This window comes from Schistocerca serialis, chromosome 4 (genome assembly GCF_023864345.2).
Source record: "Schistocerca serialis cubense isolate TAMUIC-IGC-003099 chromosome 4, iqSchSeri2.2, whole genome shotgun sequence".
Classification (NCBI taxonomy): domain Eukaryota; kingdom Metazoa; phylum Arthropoda; class Insecta; order Orthoptera; family Acrididae; genus Schistocerca; species Schistocerca serialis.
Window position 1 is genome coordinate 235,773,616 of NC_064641.1, and position 17,957 is coordinate 235,791,572.

Sequence of the window (17,957 nt, forward strand, 5' to 3'; positions counted from 1 at the left end):
AGTACCACACGTCGACAATCCGACAGCAGTGATGTTTCTGCAATGCAGCTTATCATCTGAACAAATTAATTTGGCGTAGTTAATTAATAGTCAAGCTTTACCCAGTAAACGTCACAGAAAATTTGTGTTTAACTTAACAATCCATGGACAGAAGCTTAAACTTTATCTAGCATTGATCCTTCAACGGAAACCAGCAACTTTTGCTAATTTAATGAATAACTATTGTCTTTAGCATAATACATATTACCAGGGTGAGGGGAGTTAATTTAAAATGTGCATACTTCCGAGTGCTCGTCAACAATCCGCTTCGTTTTACGGCTGCGATTTCATAACGGTTTATTTCCGATCTGCGGATCCGTGGAAAATTTTGCTTGATTCGATGTCCCCTTCACTACCCTAACCTCATTACTAGTTTCTTTGTATCCACGCCGTACGTAAGACGTAGCCTCAATTACAAAACAAAGAATAAGTATCTTTAATCTGTACAATGGGAGTTGTTTTGGGAACAAGAAAATTGCAGGATTTGGATCACGAACTATTGAAACATCTACAGCAGCGGTTCCCAACAAAATTTTCTCGAGGGCACCCTCATCGAGCATGATTGGTACCTTGTCATATCACAGTATCAAGTACCTAAAAAAGCCAAATTAAGAGTCTTTTTATACGTTTGTGTGCTAGTGTCAGTTGGCTCTAGGAAGACGCTAGACGCAAAAGTTAGCGTTCGCTAAAGCTCTGCTCATGCAGGAAGCGGCCAAAACAAAAAATCTGTTACCATACGAAATATATTTAATACATTTTTTATCCTAATAGCATCTTGCGGACCCCTGTGGCATAGCTCGCGGACCCCCGGACCACCTGTCGGGAACCACTGATCTACAGCATACATTGCGTTTGGCACTTCCTCCTATTCCCCACATCTAATTAAATCAGTGACTAGCAAACTTTTTAAACACGGAAAAGTGATGACAACAGTAGATGCACACCTTCTCCGAGGAAAAAGCACTAAACTAAACACATCAAACTGCAAACGGATTTTAACGAAAATTAAGATTCTTTGTTCATTAAAGGCACTTTTTTTCAAGTGGTAGAGCGAGAACTTTTGACATCGCACTCGTACATTCAGAATGTAGAAATATAAAGGTGCGTACAGTATACACTTGCGAGGCGAGTTTCTCGTGAGCCTCTCGTTAGGACGCTGCTCGCAATGGTGACGGCTAGCGAGCGACTAGTGAGCTGCTCAGCGTGGCCTGCCTGCCGTTGGCATTCCCAACGCGCCCAGGCGTAGTGGGACGGCACTGTCGCGTGTTCGCACACAGATGAGCCTAAAAACTATGGCCTCTGCCCACTGCGAGATAGAATGCCGTCTGGCAGCGCTGTGGGGGAGTGAAGCGGTAAGGAACGTGTGCAAAGGCAGAAGAGGTGAATGGGGAATCATTGTTGTTGTTGTGGTCTTCAGTCCTGAGACTGGTTTGATGCAGCTCTCCATACTACTCTATCCTGTGCAAGCTTCTTCATCTCCCAGTACCTACTGCAGCCTACATCCTTCTGAATCTGCTTAGTGTATTCATCTCCTGGTCTCCCTCTACGATTTTTACCCTCTACGCTGCCCTCCAATACTAAATTGGTGATCCCTTGATGTCTCAGAACATGTCCTACCAACCGATCCCTTCTTCTAGTCAAGATGTGCCACAAATTTCTCTTCTCCCCAATTCTATTCAATACCTCCTCATTAGTTATGTGGTCTACCCGTCTAATCTTCAGCATTCTTCTATAGCACCACGTTTCGAAAGCTTCTATTCTCTTCTTGTCCAAACTATTTATTGTCCATGTTTCACTTCCATACATGGCTACACTCCATACAAATACTTTCAGAAACGATCTCCTGACACTTAAATCTATACTCGATGTTAACAAATTTCTCTTCTTCAGAAACGCTTTCCTTGCCATTGCCAGTCTACATTTTATATCCTCTCTACTTCGACCATCATCAGTTTTTTTGCTCACCAAATAGCAAAACTCCTTTACTACTTTAAGTATCTTATTTCCTAAACTAATTCCCTCAGCATCACCCGACTTAACTCGACTACATTCCATTATCCTCGTTTTGCTTTTGTTGATGTTCATCTTATATCCTCCCTTCAACACACTGTCCATTCCGTTCAACTGCTTTTCCCAGTCCTTTGCTGTCTCTGACAGGATTACAATGTTATCGGCGAACCTCAAAGTTTTTATTTCTTCTCCATGGATTTTAATACCTACTCCGAATTTTTCTTTTGTTTCCTTTACTGCTTGCTCAATATACAGATTGAATAACATCGGGGAGAGGCTACAACCCTGTCTCACTCCCTTCCCAACCGCTGCTTCCCTTTCATGTCCCTCGACTCTTATAACTGCAATCTGGTTTCTGTACAAATTGTAAACAGCCTTTCGCTCCCTGCAGTTTACCCCTGCCATCTTCAGGATTTGAAAGAGAGTATTCCAGTCAACATTGTCAAAAGCTTTCTCTAAGTCTACAAATGCTAGAAACGTAGGTTTGCCTTTTCGTAATCTAGCTTCTAAGATGAGTCGTAGGGTCAGTATTGCCTCACGTGATCCCATATTTCTACGGAATCCAGACTGATTTTTCCCGAGGTTGGCTTCTACCAGTTTTTCCATTCGTCTGTAAAGAATTCGCGTTAGTATTTTGCAGCCCTGACTTACGAGTATTAAACTGATCGTTCGGTAATTTTCACTTCTGTCAACGCCTGCTTTCTTTGGGATTGGAATTATTATATTCTTCTTTAAATCTGAGGGTATTTCGCCTGTCTCATACATTTTGCTCGCCAGATCATAGAGTTTTTTCAGGACTGGCTCTCCCAAGGCTGTCAGTCACCTGACCAAAAGTGTTGTTCCTCCTGCCACCGAACTTCGCTAATTCCCACTATATCTAAATTTAACCTATCCATTTCCCTTTTTAAAATTTCTAATCTACCTGCCCGGTTAAGGGATCTGACATTCCACGCTGGGACGATATCTGCTGCAAATGGGAAAGTTTACTGACATAAGCAACTTTGACGAAGGGCAAAATGTCATCGCGCGGCATCAGAGAATCAGTATCTCGGAAATGGCGGAGCAGGTCAGCTATTCGCATGCTATTGTCGTGAGCTTCTATCGAAAGTGGTCGAAGGACGGTGAAAACATTAAACAAAAACCATTGGCCAATAGGCGACAACTTACTAGACCTCTATGTCACGCCACACAACGTGATTCGAGGCTAACCGACTCTGTAGAGCAGTGCAGGCGGCGATTGTGGCAGACTTGACGCCACAGTATCAGGGGATTTCAGAAATTAAGTTACGCATTATTATGGCAAGCAAAGTAACTTTTATTGAATCCTGCATTACACTTCAAAGTGACACGGAAATAGGACACTATTTTCAGCACTGTCACCAATTCTCTGTGTAGGATGTCAATTGTACTACCTGTCGTTCATTTCCTCGACCACAGAAATTTACTCCTCGGTCACAGAGCCAGTCGAGAACTGCTGCGTGAACGTCCTACATTTGGTAAAATCTCAAACCCCCTATTCTCATGTTCTTTCAATTTGCCGACTGGCTGGACTCTGCCGTCTGCGGTCTTAACCACATGCAGAAGTTTCATGATAACTAGGTCCACAGCCTTCGTGAAATTTTTAAATGAGATCATTCCGCTTTTGGCAGTTCAAACAGCTAGGCACGACACTGCATTTGGTCCCTACACCGCCAGAATTTAACAGTGAATCAATGTGCAGTTTACATGTTTTGCCCACAAGAATCGTACTGTCCCATATACATCAACTGTGGCGTACGTCTGCAATTGCCACAAAATTCCATCCACACATTGTGATGCACCTGATATTCGTATTGCAGCAGAATTGTCTGAGGAAACTTGTAACATGTAGCCTCTTCTGACAATGCGCCACTGTTGTGGTGCAATGGTCTTAGTGCGGGATGACGTGTCTAGCTTACTTTATGAGATACTTACGTACAGTGCTGGTCTAGGCACAAGCGTTGCACATCACATCATTCAAAGAGCGTAGCTGAACATGAGGCTCCACACATGACGACCCCACGTATTCCAGTTTTGACCGAACACCATAGTCAATTACGATTGCAGGGCGGGCGGGGGGGGGGGGGGGGGGGGGGAATCGTGGGCCAATGGAAACATGTCGCCTGGCCAGATTAACCACGTTTCTTGTCAGGTCAATGGTGGTGTCTGGGCACGTCATCATCCAGGCGAGCAACTGCTCGAAACGTGGACTGCACGACAGATGCAGGCCAGTGTAGGCAGTATCGTGCTATGGGGTACATTCACCTGGGCTTTCGTGGGACCTGTGGTAGTAATTGAAGGCACCATGACAGCTGTAGAGTACCTGAACACTACTGTGAACCACCTACATCCCTTCATCCTTGATGTCTTCCCCAAAAGCAATGATAACTTCCAGCAGGCTAACTGTCCGCGTCACAAGGCCAGAGCCGTGCTACAATGGTTTGAGGAGCGTGATAGAGAACTCACGCTGATGTCTTGGGCAACAAATTCACTTGATCTGAACCTGATGGGAGACATCTGGAAGGTTGCTGGATGCCATCTTCGCGCTCTTAATTTACAGGAATTACATGACATGTGTAGACATCTGGTACCACATATATTCAGAAACCTACTCTACTGGCCATTAAAATTGCTACACCAAGAAGAAATGCAGATGATAAATGGGTATTCACTGGACAAATACATAATACTAGAACTGACATGTGATTACATTTTCACGCAATTTGGGTTCATAGATCCTGAGAAATCACTACCCACAACAACCACCTCTGGCCGTAATAACGGCCTTGATACGCCTGGGCATTGGTCAAACAGAGCTTGGATGGCGTGTACAGGTACAGCTGCCCATGCAGCTTCAATACGATACCACAGTTCATCAAGAGTAGTGACTGGCGTATTGTGACGAGCCAGTTGCTCGGCCACCATTGACCAGACGTTTTCAGTTGGTGAGAGATCTGGAGAATGTGCTGGCCAGGGCAGCAGTCGAACACTTTCTGTATCCAGAAAGGCCCATGCAGGACCTGCAACATGCGGTCGTGCATTATCCTGCTGAAATGTAGGGTTTCGCAGGGATCAAATGAAAGTTAGAGCCACGGGTCGTAACACATCTGAAATGTAGCGTCCACTGTTGAAAGTACCGTCAATGCGAAGAAGAGGTGACCGAGACGCCGGCCGGTGTGGCCGTGCGGTTCTAGGCGCTTCAGTCTGGAACCGCGTGACCGCTACAGTCGCAGTTTCGAATCCTGCCTCGGGTATGGATGTGTGTGAAGTCCTTAGGTTAGTTAGGTTTAAGTAGTTCTAGGTTCTAGGGGACTGATGACCACATATTTTAAGTCCCATAGTGGTCAGAGCCATTTGAACCATTTTTTTGACCGAGACGTGTAGCCAATGGCACCCCATACCATCAGGCCGGGTGATACGCCAGTATGGCGATGACGAATACACGCTTCCAATGCGCGTTCACCGCGATGTCGCCAAAGAGGGATGCGCCCATCATGACGCTGTAAACAGAACCTGGATTCATCCGAAAAAATGACGTTTTGCCATTCGTGCCGCCAGGTTCGTCGTTGAGTACACCATTGCAGGCGCTCCTGTCTGTGATGCAGCGTCAAGGGTAACCGTAGCCATGGTCTCCGAGCTGATAGTCCATGCTGGTGCAAACGTCGTCGAACTGTTCGTGCAGATGGTTGTTGTCTTGCAAACGTCCCCATCTGTTGACTCAGGGATCGAGACGTGGCTGCACGATCAGTTACATCCATGCGGATAAGATGCCTGTCATATCGACTGCTAGTGATACGAGGCCGTTGGGATCCAGCACGGCGTTACGTATTACCCTCCTGAACCCACCGATTCCATATTCTGCTAACAGTCATTGGATCTCGACCAACGCGAGCAGCAATGTCGCGATACGATAAACCGCAATCGCTGTAGGCTACAATCCGTCCTTTATCAAAGTCGGAAACGTGATGGTACGCATTTCTCCTCCTTACACGAGGCTTCACAACAACCAGGCAACTGCTGTTTGTGTATGAGAAATCGGTTGGAAACTTTTCTCGTGGCAGCACGTTGTAGGTGTCGCCACCGGCGCCAACCTTGTGTGAATGCTCTGAAAAACTAATCATTTGCATATCACAGCATCTTCTTGCTGTCGGTCAAATTTCGCGTCTGTAGCAGGTCATCTTCGTGGTGTGGCAACTTTAATGGCCAGTAGTGTATTAAGGACGTTTTGAATACATTTGACGCAGAATCACTGTTATATTGTGTTTCAAAGATAAGCCAAAAGGTTGTTAACCAGGGTATCATAATTCTTAGGCTCATCATTGTGTCTACGCACTCGCGAGAAATGTGGCTCCAAGAAAGCTACGGGCGAGCTTTTTGCCTGAGGTTTTGATAAGAGATGCCCTGTGTGTCGTGTGCTCAGAGTGGGGGACGGTGTGCGGTGACGGGTGGGGCATGCTGGAGGCCGGCGTGGTGTGCCGGCAGCTGGGCCTGGGCTACGCGGCCGACGCGGCGCAGACCGACTTCTTCGGCGGCGCGGGCCGGCCCTCGTGGCTGGCGGGCGTCGCGTGCAGGGGCAACGAGGCGGCGCTGGACGAGTGCGTGCACGACGCCATGGCCACCGGCAGCGGCGGCGGCGGCGGCGGCGCCAAGGGCCACGTCGCCTGTCCGGGCAGGCACGACAGCTTCGCCGCCGCCGTCTGCGTCGACGGTGAGTCGCAGCCGTGTCCGCTTCTGTTTTTGCTCTGCAACACCGAAGGGAGGCTGCGTGCGCCGGCCATCGCATACACATCCAACACCTGTCGATTCGCTACTTTACTCTACACACCTACCAACAGGATGCGACTGAGAGAAAATACCTTTCAAAAAGGGTCAGGCCTCCCAAGAAAGAGATTCTTTAGCCAACGGCCAGCAGGTTCTGCAACCCACCAACCAGAGTCCACGAGAAAGCAGGCACAGGATTGCTAGATACCAAACAGAGAAAGCATTGTCTTAGCTTCACACTTTTAAACGCGGCTACCGATTAAACTTGGCCAAGGTTTGTAAAAAATCTCGATTACACCAAAATGGATAATTTGTAGTCTTACGAGGAACTCCTAGAGGGCTGATAGAATCCGTTCTATCCACCCATTTTAGAAGCTGAATTGTCCGCCAGCTTACCCTCGAGTAAAAAGTTTAAGGACAGACATTTTCCCGCCGCCAAATGTCACGCTATTACGTGGGTCAAAGGGTGGGCGGTCGCTTATCTCTTTCATGAGGGACCTAAATCCCGCCTCGACTTCTGGACATATTTACGAACAGCCCATGCAGCTCTCGAAAATACGCCACGTTACCGAACATTATTTGCTAACTATCTTCGAGCGGTCTTTGTTAGACCTCCACTGAGTTAGGGGGTGCCTGGCTCAGAGGGCACCTACCCCTCCTCCCCCAGCGGTGTCTGAGTTTAAACCGCCTACGATCGATTCTACTTCTGACCTCCACGGATGGGAGAGCGCGTCCCAGATTGCGCGGATTTTATTTCTTTTTGCTTTTCCTTTTTCTTTTCTTTTTCTTTAACCAGAATTTATATTTCTTTTTCTCTTTCACCGATGTGTTCACATAATTTCATGATAATAGTGAATATTACAAAAACACATGCAAATAAATAAACAACAACAACGCCTTCCACTGCTGTTGATTCCTGTCTCCCACTTCCCTAAGCACCACAGGCTCGGTGGTGGTGAGGGGGACACTGTGGCCAGGCCTCGGGTTTCGACCCCTGCCCACTTTGCCCCCCGAGCCCCCACCGGTCCACTACCACCCAAAATAAAATTTAAAAAAATAAAAAAGTGGTCAAAAAACAAAAAAAAACAAAAAAGAAAAAAAAGAAAAAATGGATACAGCGACTAAAAGAAAACAAAAAAAGCTGGGTGGTAACGTGCTTGCCTTCCATGCAAGCGGGCTCGGGTTCAATTCCCGGCCGGGTTGGAGATTTTCTCCGCTCGTGGACTGGGTGTTGTGTTCTCCTCATCATCATTTCATCCTCATCATCGATTCGCAAGTCGCCCAGTGTGGCGTCGAATGAAATAAGAGTTGCACTTGGCGGCCGAACTTCCCCGAATAGGGGCCTCGCGGCCAACGATGCCATATTTTCATTTCCAGAAGCTAAATTAATGGTGAAGATGAATTATTATTCATTTAGATGTCTGCAGTTTCGTCATTTTCTCAACAGCTGTGAAAGGAAGGTTCTAACAATAACGTTTCAAAAGATAACAGAAATATCTATACGGTAAAATGCAGTACTTTGCTTCAACTCAAACTTGTTCATACTGTGTTACCTGCGTTGTAACACCTTAAGCACTAAAAATAAAATGACCAGGATTTGTAGAACATATATTTGAATTTCAGATTTGTACGAGTAAATTCTAGCTTTAGAGGTGTCAAAAAAAATCTGACTGTTAAGTTTTGAATGGTCACGTTCATAAAAAATCCCATCTTGTTTACAAAATACTTGGCCACCACGATGGTACCCAACTTTCAATAAACTACAGCATTTGTACAGTGATTTCAGCACATAGCGCCTAACACAGTCTATTTTATGCAGACTATGGGAAGTCACGGGCCCAAGTTGATCCACTAACTCATTGTCGAGCCGAGCTCCCCTACCGAAAATGACGCCCATGCAGCTAAGAGGTCTGAAGCTAGTGAAGGGGAGCAAAGCAACTGAGATCTAGTACTCCATCAACTCCTGCTCACGAGCAGTTTATTCAGGCATTAACAGATACTCTGTTTAACGGGTAGCCCTCAAGGCGCAAAAAAAATAAAATAAAATAAAATAAATGTTCAAATGTGTGTGAAATCTTATGGGACTTAACTGCTAATCAGTCCCTAAGCTTGCATAATACTTAACCTAAATTATCCTAAGGACAAAAACACACACCCATGCCCGAGGGAGGACTCGAACCTCCGCCGGGACCAGCCGCACAACTCAAGGTGCAGACATGTTCACAATCTGCCATCTAAGACACACAAGTCATACAGGTAACACATCCCCACATTCCGAGATAAATTAGCCTGAGCCAGGACAGATGGGCTCTCGCAGGCCACACTGCCGCACTTTGGACTTGCACAGGAGTATCCAGGAACACCCAAAGCTCTGGCCGTCAACGAGCAACAAACACGGAGGTCCAGTATTTAACTTTACGGTACAATAGTGCCTAAGGAAGATAAACGTTGTACTGCAAACATCTATCATGCATCCCTCCGTGGTATACAGTGTAGTGGCATATTTTCTGGGCTCAAGACTAATTTTATTAGACATATTCAGTTTCTAATTGTGAAGTGCTGAACATTGGTCATGGATTTAGCATGTAACACAGGTTAATAAGTAAGATGTTCTTAGGTATACTCAGAGGGTGTGGGGAGGGCTGACGCGTCCCCCCACCCCCACCCCTCCTCCAGCATAACGAAAATTCCACAAACCGAACTCCAGTACTGCCCTGCCACACAAGCATGCGGATCAAATCACTTTCAAGAAGGGCGGAAAAAGTAATGGACACTGAGTAGTAGCACGTGTACCCAGGAACATCTGTCGTGAAATCTCAAACCTATTTCAACATTCACCATAAAACTAGTATCCACCATAGCCCTCTCCCCTTCCCCCGCATGGGCACTGCTCTTGAAGATGGGGTCTTGCAAGGTAACAGGCTAGAACTGTAGAAGCAGCTCAGCTCAGCCACCTTCGCCAGTCTTGGGGAGAAACATATCGTAAGCTAATGTCACTTTCGTTCAGTAATGTCATTTGACGCTTAGTCGAGCGTGTCGGCTTCTAGCACTATTCTGGATTTTACGGGGTCGTTACCCAGGAATCCCATAAATTTTATTATTCTTCTGGGTACAGATAGTGCAGTGTGCATGGGCTTGACAGAAAGGATGCAATCTTTGCATCATTCTTTGCAAGGCATTTTCAGTTCCTTGTTTAAAAACCATACCATTGGCACATGAAAGGATTTAGGATTGTTCCAGAATTCGAGCGTAGTAAGTTAACTTTAAACTATCAACTTGTGTCCGGGACTCAAATCGATTACAAATTTAAAATTTTCGGTGTATATAACGTGTTAACATGACTGTGGGAAGAACTCGTGGTTTTAGCTCGCTGGTTTGGTGGCGTGGCATCGGAAACTACCAGTGCCATTCCTAGCCAGTGTGAGAATAAAGTCTAATCAATAAATAAATTTAGACCTACCTCCTAGCTGAGGTGCCTGATGGGTGGCGTTCGACTCAGAAGTAGCCAGTCCGAATTCTGGTAGTCGAAGAGATTTCTGCAAGGGGAGGCGGTGGTGGTATGAAGTTCCTGATCAACAGACTTGCACTAATGTCCTGGATTAAATTCCAAACCTCTTTGCAGTGTCTCATGAAGTGAGAGCGTATTCAGACACAATCCTGTTCTCTTAGTAATATGGAAGGAAACAGAATTATGCAGTGCTTGTTGTAATAACAATACACTCAATTTCTGTATGAACTGCTTTGTTTTCACTATTAGGTGACTTTACCCAATTTGTGAAAAGCAGTGTCACATCGGCAACTCTGTGGTTCCAGTGATGGCGGACCTTGTGATTGACCACTTTGAGATAATGCGGACGGCGCACCTGGAGGACCGGCAGCTGTTCCTGCTGCAGTGCGCCATGGAGGAGAACTGCGTGGCGTCGGAGGCGTACCGCATCCAGCGCGACAACCCCTCTTGGCACCTGGAGACGCGCCGCCTGCTCAGGTTCACGGCGCGCATTCTCAACGCGGGCACCGCCGACTTCCGGCCCTTCATCCCCAAGCACCTCTGGGAGTTCCACCTCTGCCACATGTCAGTATCCATACGCTCAGTACTTTGGCTTGTAAAACACTATAAGTTCCATTAACTTCGCCTTATGCATGCTAAGTTAAAATTTATCTCATGGAACATTTCCTTGTACCCAGAGCAAAATTTCCCTTTCGTCCACTGTATAGTTGGATCTGTATGCATCACAACAGAGTGGTATGGAGTTTTATCCAATACTATTGTCGAATTCTGAGGGATGTTTTGCAGCAGAACGTTATCTTCCCAGCCGGTAAACGTGTTCTTGGACGATAGTTTTACTGCAAATCTCGATTCAGATGTGCTGCACTGTTGTCATTAACGCAACGTCAACGTAGTACCTGACGACTACAAAACACTTCAACGCCAGAAAATATGACTCTACTGCGAGAGCTGACAAACGTTGATGCATCTAATGGGTGACACCACGTGGTAGTGTTTACCCATGGTGTAGCAACAGGGGTGCTTTACCAGCCGAACCGCTGGTGGCGTAGTAGGGAAAGCTGGCTCGCCATTACCTGGGCAATGACGTCACGTCCCTCCGGTAGCCAAACGCCAAAAGCCGCAACTAATTTTAAACGCCCTGTAGGTGGACTGATAAGGTAAGGAACGAAGAGGTACTGCGAAGAATCTAAGAGGAAAGGAATGTGTGGAAAACACTGACAAGGAGAAGGGACAGGATGAGAGGACATCTATTAAGACATCAGGAAAAGACTTCCATTGTACCAGAGGGAGCTGTAGGGAGAAAATGCTGTAGAGGAAGACAGAGATAGGAATATATCCAGCAAATAATTGAGGACGTAGATTGCAGGTGCTACTCTGACATGAAGAGGTTACCACAGAAGAGGAATTCGTGGTGTGCCGCATCAAACCAGTGAGACGACTGACGACTCAAAAAAAAAGAAAAAAAAAGAGGATCTGATGGTAGGATTTGAGTGTGGTGCATACTCCACGACGCCTTATGGACGCAAGTTGTCAACAAGGTGCTATATTTATAAGGAATGGACTGGATTCTCTGGTCCAACTGAATCAATCACTGAGTGAAATGGTTTATGTTTGGCTACTTGGAGACCAAACAAGGATGGAACTTTTATGGATGGCAATGCACCATGTCATTGGGCCACAATTGTTCGCAATTGGTAACCAGATTGCCCGACATGAATATCATTGAACATTTATGGGACATAATCGAGAGACCAGTTCGTGCACACAATTCTGCACTGGCGACACGTGGGGATTGTGGGTGGCTAGGCAGCATGGCTCAGTATTTCTGCAGGGGACTTCTGATGACTTGTTGAGTCCGCCGGCCGAGGTGGTCTAGCGGTTCTAGGCACTCAGTCCGGAACCGCGGGACTGCTACGGTCACAGGTTTGAATCCTGCCTCGGTCATGGATGTGGGTGATGTCCTTAGGTTAGTTAGGTTTAAGTAGTTCTAAGTTCTAGGGGGCTGATGACCAAAGATGTTAAGTCCCATAGTGCTCAGAGCCATTTGAACCATTTTTTTGTTGAGTCCATGCCTCATCAAGTTGCTGCACTATGTCAGGCAGAAGGATGTGAGACACAATATTAGAAGGTATCACACGACTTTTGTCACCTCAGTGTACTGTGATGGGATTTATAGGCTGCTTGACACCAGAGCGTTTCCTCAGTGCAGTCAGTATCTGCAGAGGCTTCTAGCACTGTACGCAGCCTCTATCAGACTCTTGACTCCCGGCGATATGCCTATGCTTGTCGTAGTCATATCTTCACCCATGATATATCAAATATCTCTGGGTCTTCATCACTGTCGAATAAGCTTACAATATCAATGTTTCAGAGTTTTAGCAAAAATTAAAACATACCAAACTTTAACTGTATACAGGAAACCTCACAAAGATCATCAACTTCAAGCAAATAACTTAACGAAATATTTTGTAGGTGAAAACCAGAGAAATATTTTTATACTGAATTTTTCTCTTCCAGCTTCAATAAACTTTTCACCTCTCTTGGATATGCAATAAATAACTCTCCTGAGGGCATCTTGTCATATTATTATTAAGGTAAAACACTGTCAAAATTTCAAGTGACTAATTTGTCCTATATATCTACTTTTACATGAGATTATGAACTACATTTTTCATCAACTCCATCAAGCAAACATCTAGCATAGTAAGAGCTGGAAACCTTAACAGCAGCTTATGTTACGTGTTCAGCTGATTCAACGGTTAGAGTATATTACATTATATGTTATCTAATGAACAGATAAATATGGATTCTGAAATTGTGAAAGAAGATACCCATTCTTATAGCTGAGAATGGTGTATCGAGTGACAATTGCAACTCCTTTAACTTGTATCTTCCATATGTAAGACCATAAGCTAGTTTAGTAAGACTATAAGCCTAAGTGAGAGATTTTCGATTGAATGTACAAAGATGTTGTTTTGAAAATGTGTCCCCATAATAATATACGGATTTATCACACCATTGATGTTTTTTTAGGACTTCTGTTGGTATCATCACATGTCAATGTAGCTTAGTCAGTGAAAAATATGACTGTATTAATCAGAGATGGAAAGGTAGCTTTGAGAGATGAAACATTTAAGGAAGGAGAGGATCAAATATATAAAAAGACAAGACCCAGCAGAAATTATCAGACAACAAATGAGATACTGAATTTAACTAGGAAAAAGATGAGATATAAAAATGCAGCAAATGAAGTAGGCAAAAATGAATACAGATGGCTAAAAAATGAAATTAGCAAACATGCAAAAGAAAATAGCAGGAATGGCTACAAGAGAAATCAAAGCTGTGGAGTATGTATAAGTACATCTACATCTACATTTACATTTATACTCCGCAAGCCACCCAACGGTGTGTGGCGGCAACTGAAAATTAAGGAAACCTTTGTAAAAAGGGAAGGAGCTTTATGACCATATATATAAATGGAAAGGGATGTAGATGAAGATGGGATAGGATATGTGATTCTGTAAGAATAATTGGACAGAGCACTGTATGACCTGTCAGAACAAGATATCTTGTGTAGACTACATTGCCTCAATATAATCGAGATCTGTAGTATCCCCACCAGTGGACAGACACGTGGACACAGATGAGCAGGTGTGGATCTCGCGGAAGAGTAATGCGAAAAGTTATCCACCAGTGGACAGACACGTGGACACAGATGAGCGGGTGCGGATCTCACGGAAGAGTAATGCGAAAAGTTATCAAGGACAGCACGCATTGAGCATAGTATGGGCGAACCGGATTAGTGATAGGCTGGACCAGTCAGTTCTTATTCAATCAAAAATGATAATTGCATGGTTTTATACACCACCTGCATCAGGAGCTGTTGTGATAGAGCACTTCAGAAAGAACCTGCAGAACTTCATGAACGAACTTCATGCCCATGCCATTGTAATAGGGGGTGTACCTCACCAATTATAGAATGGGAGGGCCATGTGATAAAAGCTGGTAAAGAAACAGGGATTCATGTGCCATTATTCTGAATGTCTTGTCCTAAACTGACTTTGAGCAGGTAGTTAGAGAACCAACTCATGAAGTTAACTTCGCAGACCTCCTAGTAACAAACAGACATGAACTTTTCAAATTAGCTAACATCAAGGAGGGTATCTGTGATCATAAGGCTGCAATAGCATCTTTGACTATGGGTATTACAAAGAATGTTTAGAAAAGTGGGAAAATATTTTTACTTAGCAATGGGTGAAACAATACAAATTGCTGGGTATCAGAGCATTCAACATCAAATATTCATTGCTGAGCACCAAGACCTGGTGCACTTTCAGAAAAAATTCAAAAGCATCATTCAATATGTCTTAGACAAGTATGTTCCAAGTAAGGTCCTAAGGAATGGGAAATACCAAATGTTAGAAAACTGGCACATAATTAAAGAGAGTTTCATCACCGATTGCTATTACGAAATCTGCAGGTGGTTTTCCAACACCATACGGTGAACAGCCTTCATCACACATTGGGAAAATTTAGTTTTTTTTTTTTTTTTTTTTTTTTGTCCCAAAGGTGCATTTTTTGGACATGTGCTTAGCAAAAATGGCCTTGTCCCTACAGCTGATGATGTCAAAGCCATCATTAACTTATTAGCATTCAAGAACTTGAGAGAGTCCCAGTCCTTCTTGGGCAAGATTTCTCTTTATGCTAAGTTTATCGCCGAGGGTGCAAATTTCCACCATCGAAATCATGTGGCCTGTGGACTGTCAAGAAATGATGGCACTCCACTTACTCTGGCCATCAGACTATCCTTCACAAAATCAACAGAAAACATTAAAGCATTGTCACTTATTTTTGCTGTTACAGCTCCCCCAGAGCCTCATAACCAATAATGGTTCACAATTATTGTCATGTGAGTTGGAAAATTTTTGCATTAGCAGACTTATCCAGCATCTGACTACCATTTCATTTCTTCTGGATTCCTACTCAGAGAGGGATCTTTCAAAGCAGAAATGAAGAATGATTGAAGCAGAAGAAATGAATTAAAATTTGTTCTTCAATCATTATCATAGATGAAGGAGACACTTAAATGTCTCAGGGAAAAATATAATTATGAAATGAAGAAGTCCCTGTCTGGCTGGTTCCACAATAATGCAGTGTCTAGCTTTCATTCCATAATGTCATATGGGATTATTTTTTGGGGTAATTCATCAAGCCAAGCTAAAGTTCTCCGGGCACAAAAACGTGCAGTAAGAGTTATATGTGGTGTGAACCCAAGAACATCCTGCAGAAGCCTGTTTAGGGAACTAGGGATACTAACTACTGCTTCCCAATATATTTATTCCTTAATGAAATTTGTCATTAAAAATATATCACTTTTTCAAACCAACAGCTCAATTCATGGAATCAATACTAGAAATAAAGTCACTTAGTCTTGTACAAAAAGGTGTGCATTATTCAGGAACATACATTTTCAATAACTTGCCAGCAGCCATAAAAAGCTTAACAGCCAATGAAATTCAGTTTAAGAGAAGCCTAAAGGATTTATTGGTGGCCAATTCCTTCTACTCCATTGATGAATTTCTGAGTAAAACCAACTAGTATAACTTCTGCACAATTTCAGTGCAGTAATGTGTTCATTGTAAATATGTATGTGTGTGTGTGTGTGTGTGTGTGTGTGTGTGTGTGTCTCTGTGTGTGTGTGTGTGTGTGTGTGTGTGTGTGTGTGTAAGTACAATCTAACTTTTGCACCATTTCTGTGCAGTAATGTGTTCATTGTATTATAGTAGCTGTATTACACGTTTATTACCTTATAAATAAATAAATAAACTTTTTTATTTTACATGCAGTGCACTAGTATTTGTAAAATGACTCTTTCATATAGCATTCATTAAAAAATGACAATCATTCCACTTGGGACCTATGGAATGGTACATTAGCTTATTTGTTTTAGTTGTAAATATTTGTCATGTATTGTTGTTTTCCTGACATGTTCTACATCCTGGAGGACCTCCTCACTATGGATCAATTGGAATGAAAGTAAATCTAATCTAATCTAACCACATACTGGTTGATGCCAGTTAATGGATGCAGTCCAGTGGAATTTTTGCATGGGGACCAGCCATGGGCCTCCTGGATTTTTTATGACCTGAGTCACATGCCCCAGACTATTGTGACCTGCCCTGTTTCCCCTGTGAGGCTGCCGTTCAGACCCAGTCTTTTGGCCACCAAAAGGGTGGATGCCACGTGTTGTAGTGGGGTACAAAGGTTGGCATTTGTTTGTGGTGGATGTTGGTTCGAACCACCTGACCCATCATTCAGATCAGTTGCACATATGACTCCTTGGATCCATGACACTACTGTCTCCACACCAACTGGATGATGGGGTTAGTTGAGCATTTTCCCAGTAGCAATCCACATCCACTGCTGCCCCTGCCATGTCCTCTGCTGTATTACTTTTACTTGGAAATAGGGCCCAGTGGCAATTACTCCTGCAGCTCCTGCTGCTGAGCCCATAGACTTGGAACCTGCACCCTCCTTTCCCCATTCACCATGGATGAGTCCTCACCCCTGCTGATGAAGGTAAACCAGCCAATATCCCAGCTACCACAATCTGCTGCTACTCTGGCAGAATCAGCTGAGTTATCATTGCCTTTTCAGGAATAGACTCACTGCTAGGAAATCGCTTGCACTCACTTGTTTTGCAATTGAGATCATGACAGAAACCAGGCCTTTTTTAGCCCTATATGGCCTTTTCAGGGCGGAAGGAATTTAGTATCTCTGCCAGTGGGTATACATCTGGATGCAGCATATGAGCTGGTGCAGGTTCATGGCAGAACGATGTCAAAAGCTATCACAGATAGTGTGCATGGTGTCTCATAAAAGCAGAACCAAGCCAGGTGTTACTGCTCTTGGTTCCAGGTGCTAGCTGTTTTGGTCATTCATACTGGTTGTGTTTCGTGCTTCCTTCCTTGCTATTCTCTACACAGTGTCTGGGCTCTCTGCTCCCCTGTAGACTGACTGCCATGTCAATCTTTTCCTGTTTTGGGGTCTTTCCCCCCAGCTTACAGGTCAAATAATCACCATCAGCTAGCATAGTGATGTTTGTGCTGCCAGGACGGTTTTATAGTGTTGTCATGTATATGCAGAAACAATGTGATTCCTGAGACAACTTACTATGATTAGACTGTATCACCCAGTATGCAAAATTTGTGACAGATGAAATACCTTCAGGTTTCAAGAAGAATGTAATAATCCCAGTCCCACAATAGGCAGGCACTGACGGATGTGAACATTGTCAAACTGTGTGTTTAAAATGTCATGATTGCAAAACATTAACACAAATTATGAGCATAAGAATGGAAAGACTGATAGGAGCTAACCTTGGGGAAGATCACATTTCATTCCTTAGAAATGTAGAAGCATGCCAATAGGCAATACTGACACTAGAAGATAGTTTGAAACAAAACAATAAAAAAACTACATTTATAGCATTTGTAGATTTAAAGGATGCTTCTGAAAAATGTAGATTGTAATATAATATTTGACATTATAAAGGTAGAAAGCATAAAACACAAGGAGCAAAAATATATCTTTGACCTGTACAGGAACCAGACCGCAATTA

General features: G+C 44.0%; 1 protein-coding gene across 1 annotated transcript in view; it reads left to right on the top strand.

Annotated features, from left to right (window-relative positions):
- LOC126473537 (lysyl oxidase homolog 3) overlaps nucleotides 1-17,957 on the top strand; it is a 123,365-nt gene that overhangs the window by 82,435 nt on the left and 22,973 nt on the right. Inside the window, exons 5-6 of the mRNA XM_050100651.1 lie at nucleotides 6,488-6,775; nucleotides 10,642-10,900. Of these exons, the coding sequence (XP_049956608.1) occupies nucleotides 6,488-6,775; nucleotides 10,642-10,900 (547 nt within the window). The remainder of the gene's footprint in view (nucleotides 1-6,487; nucleotides 6,776-10,641; nucleotides 10,901-17,957) is intronic.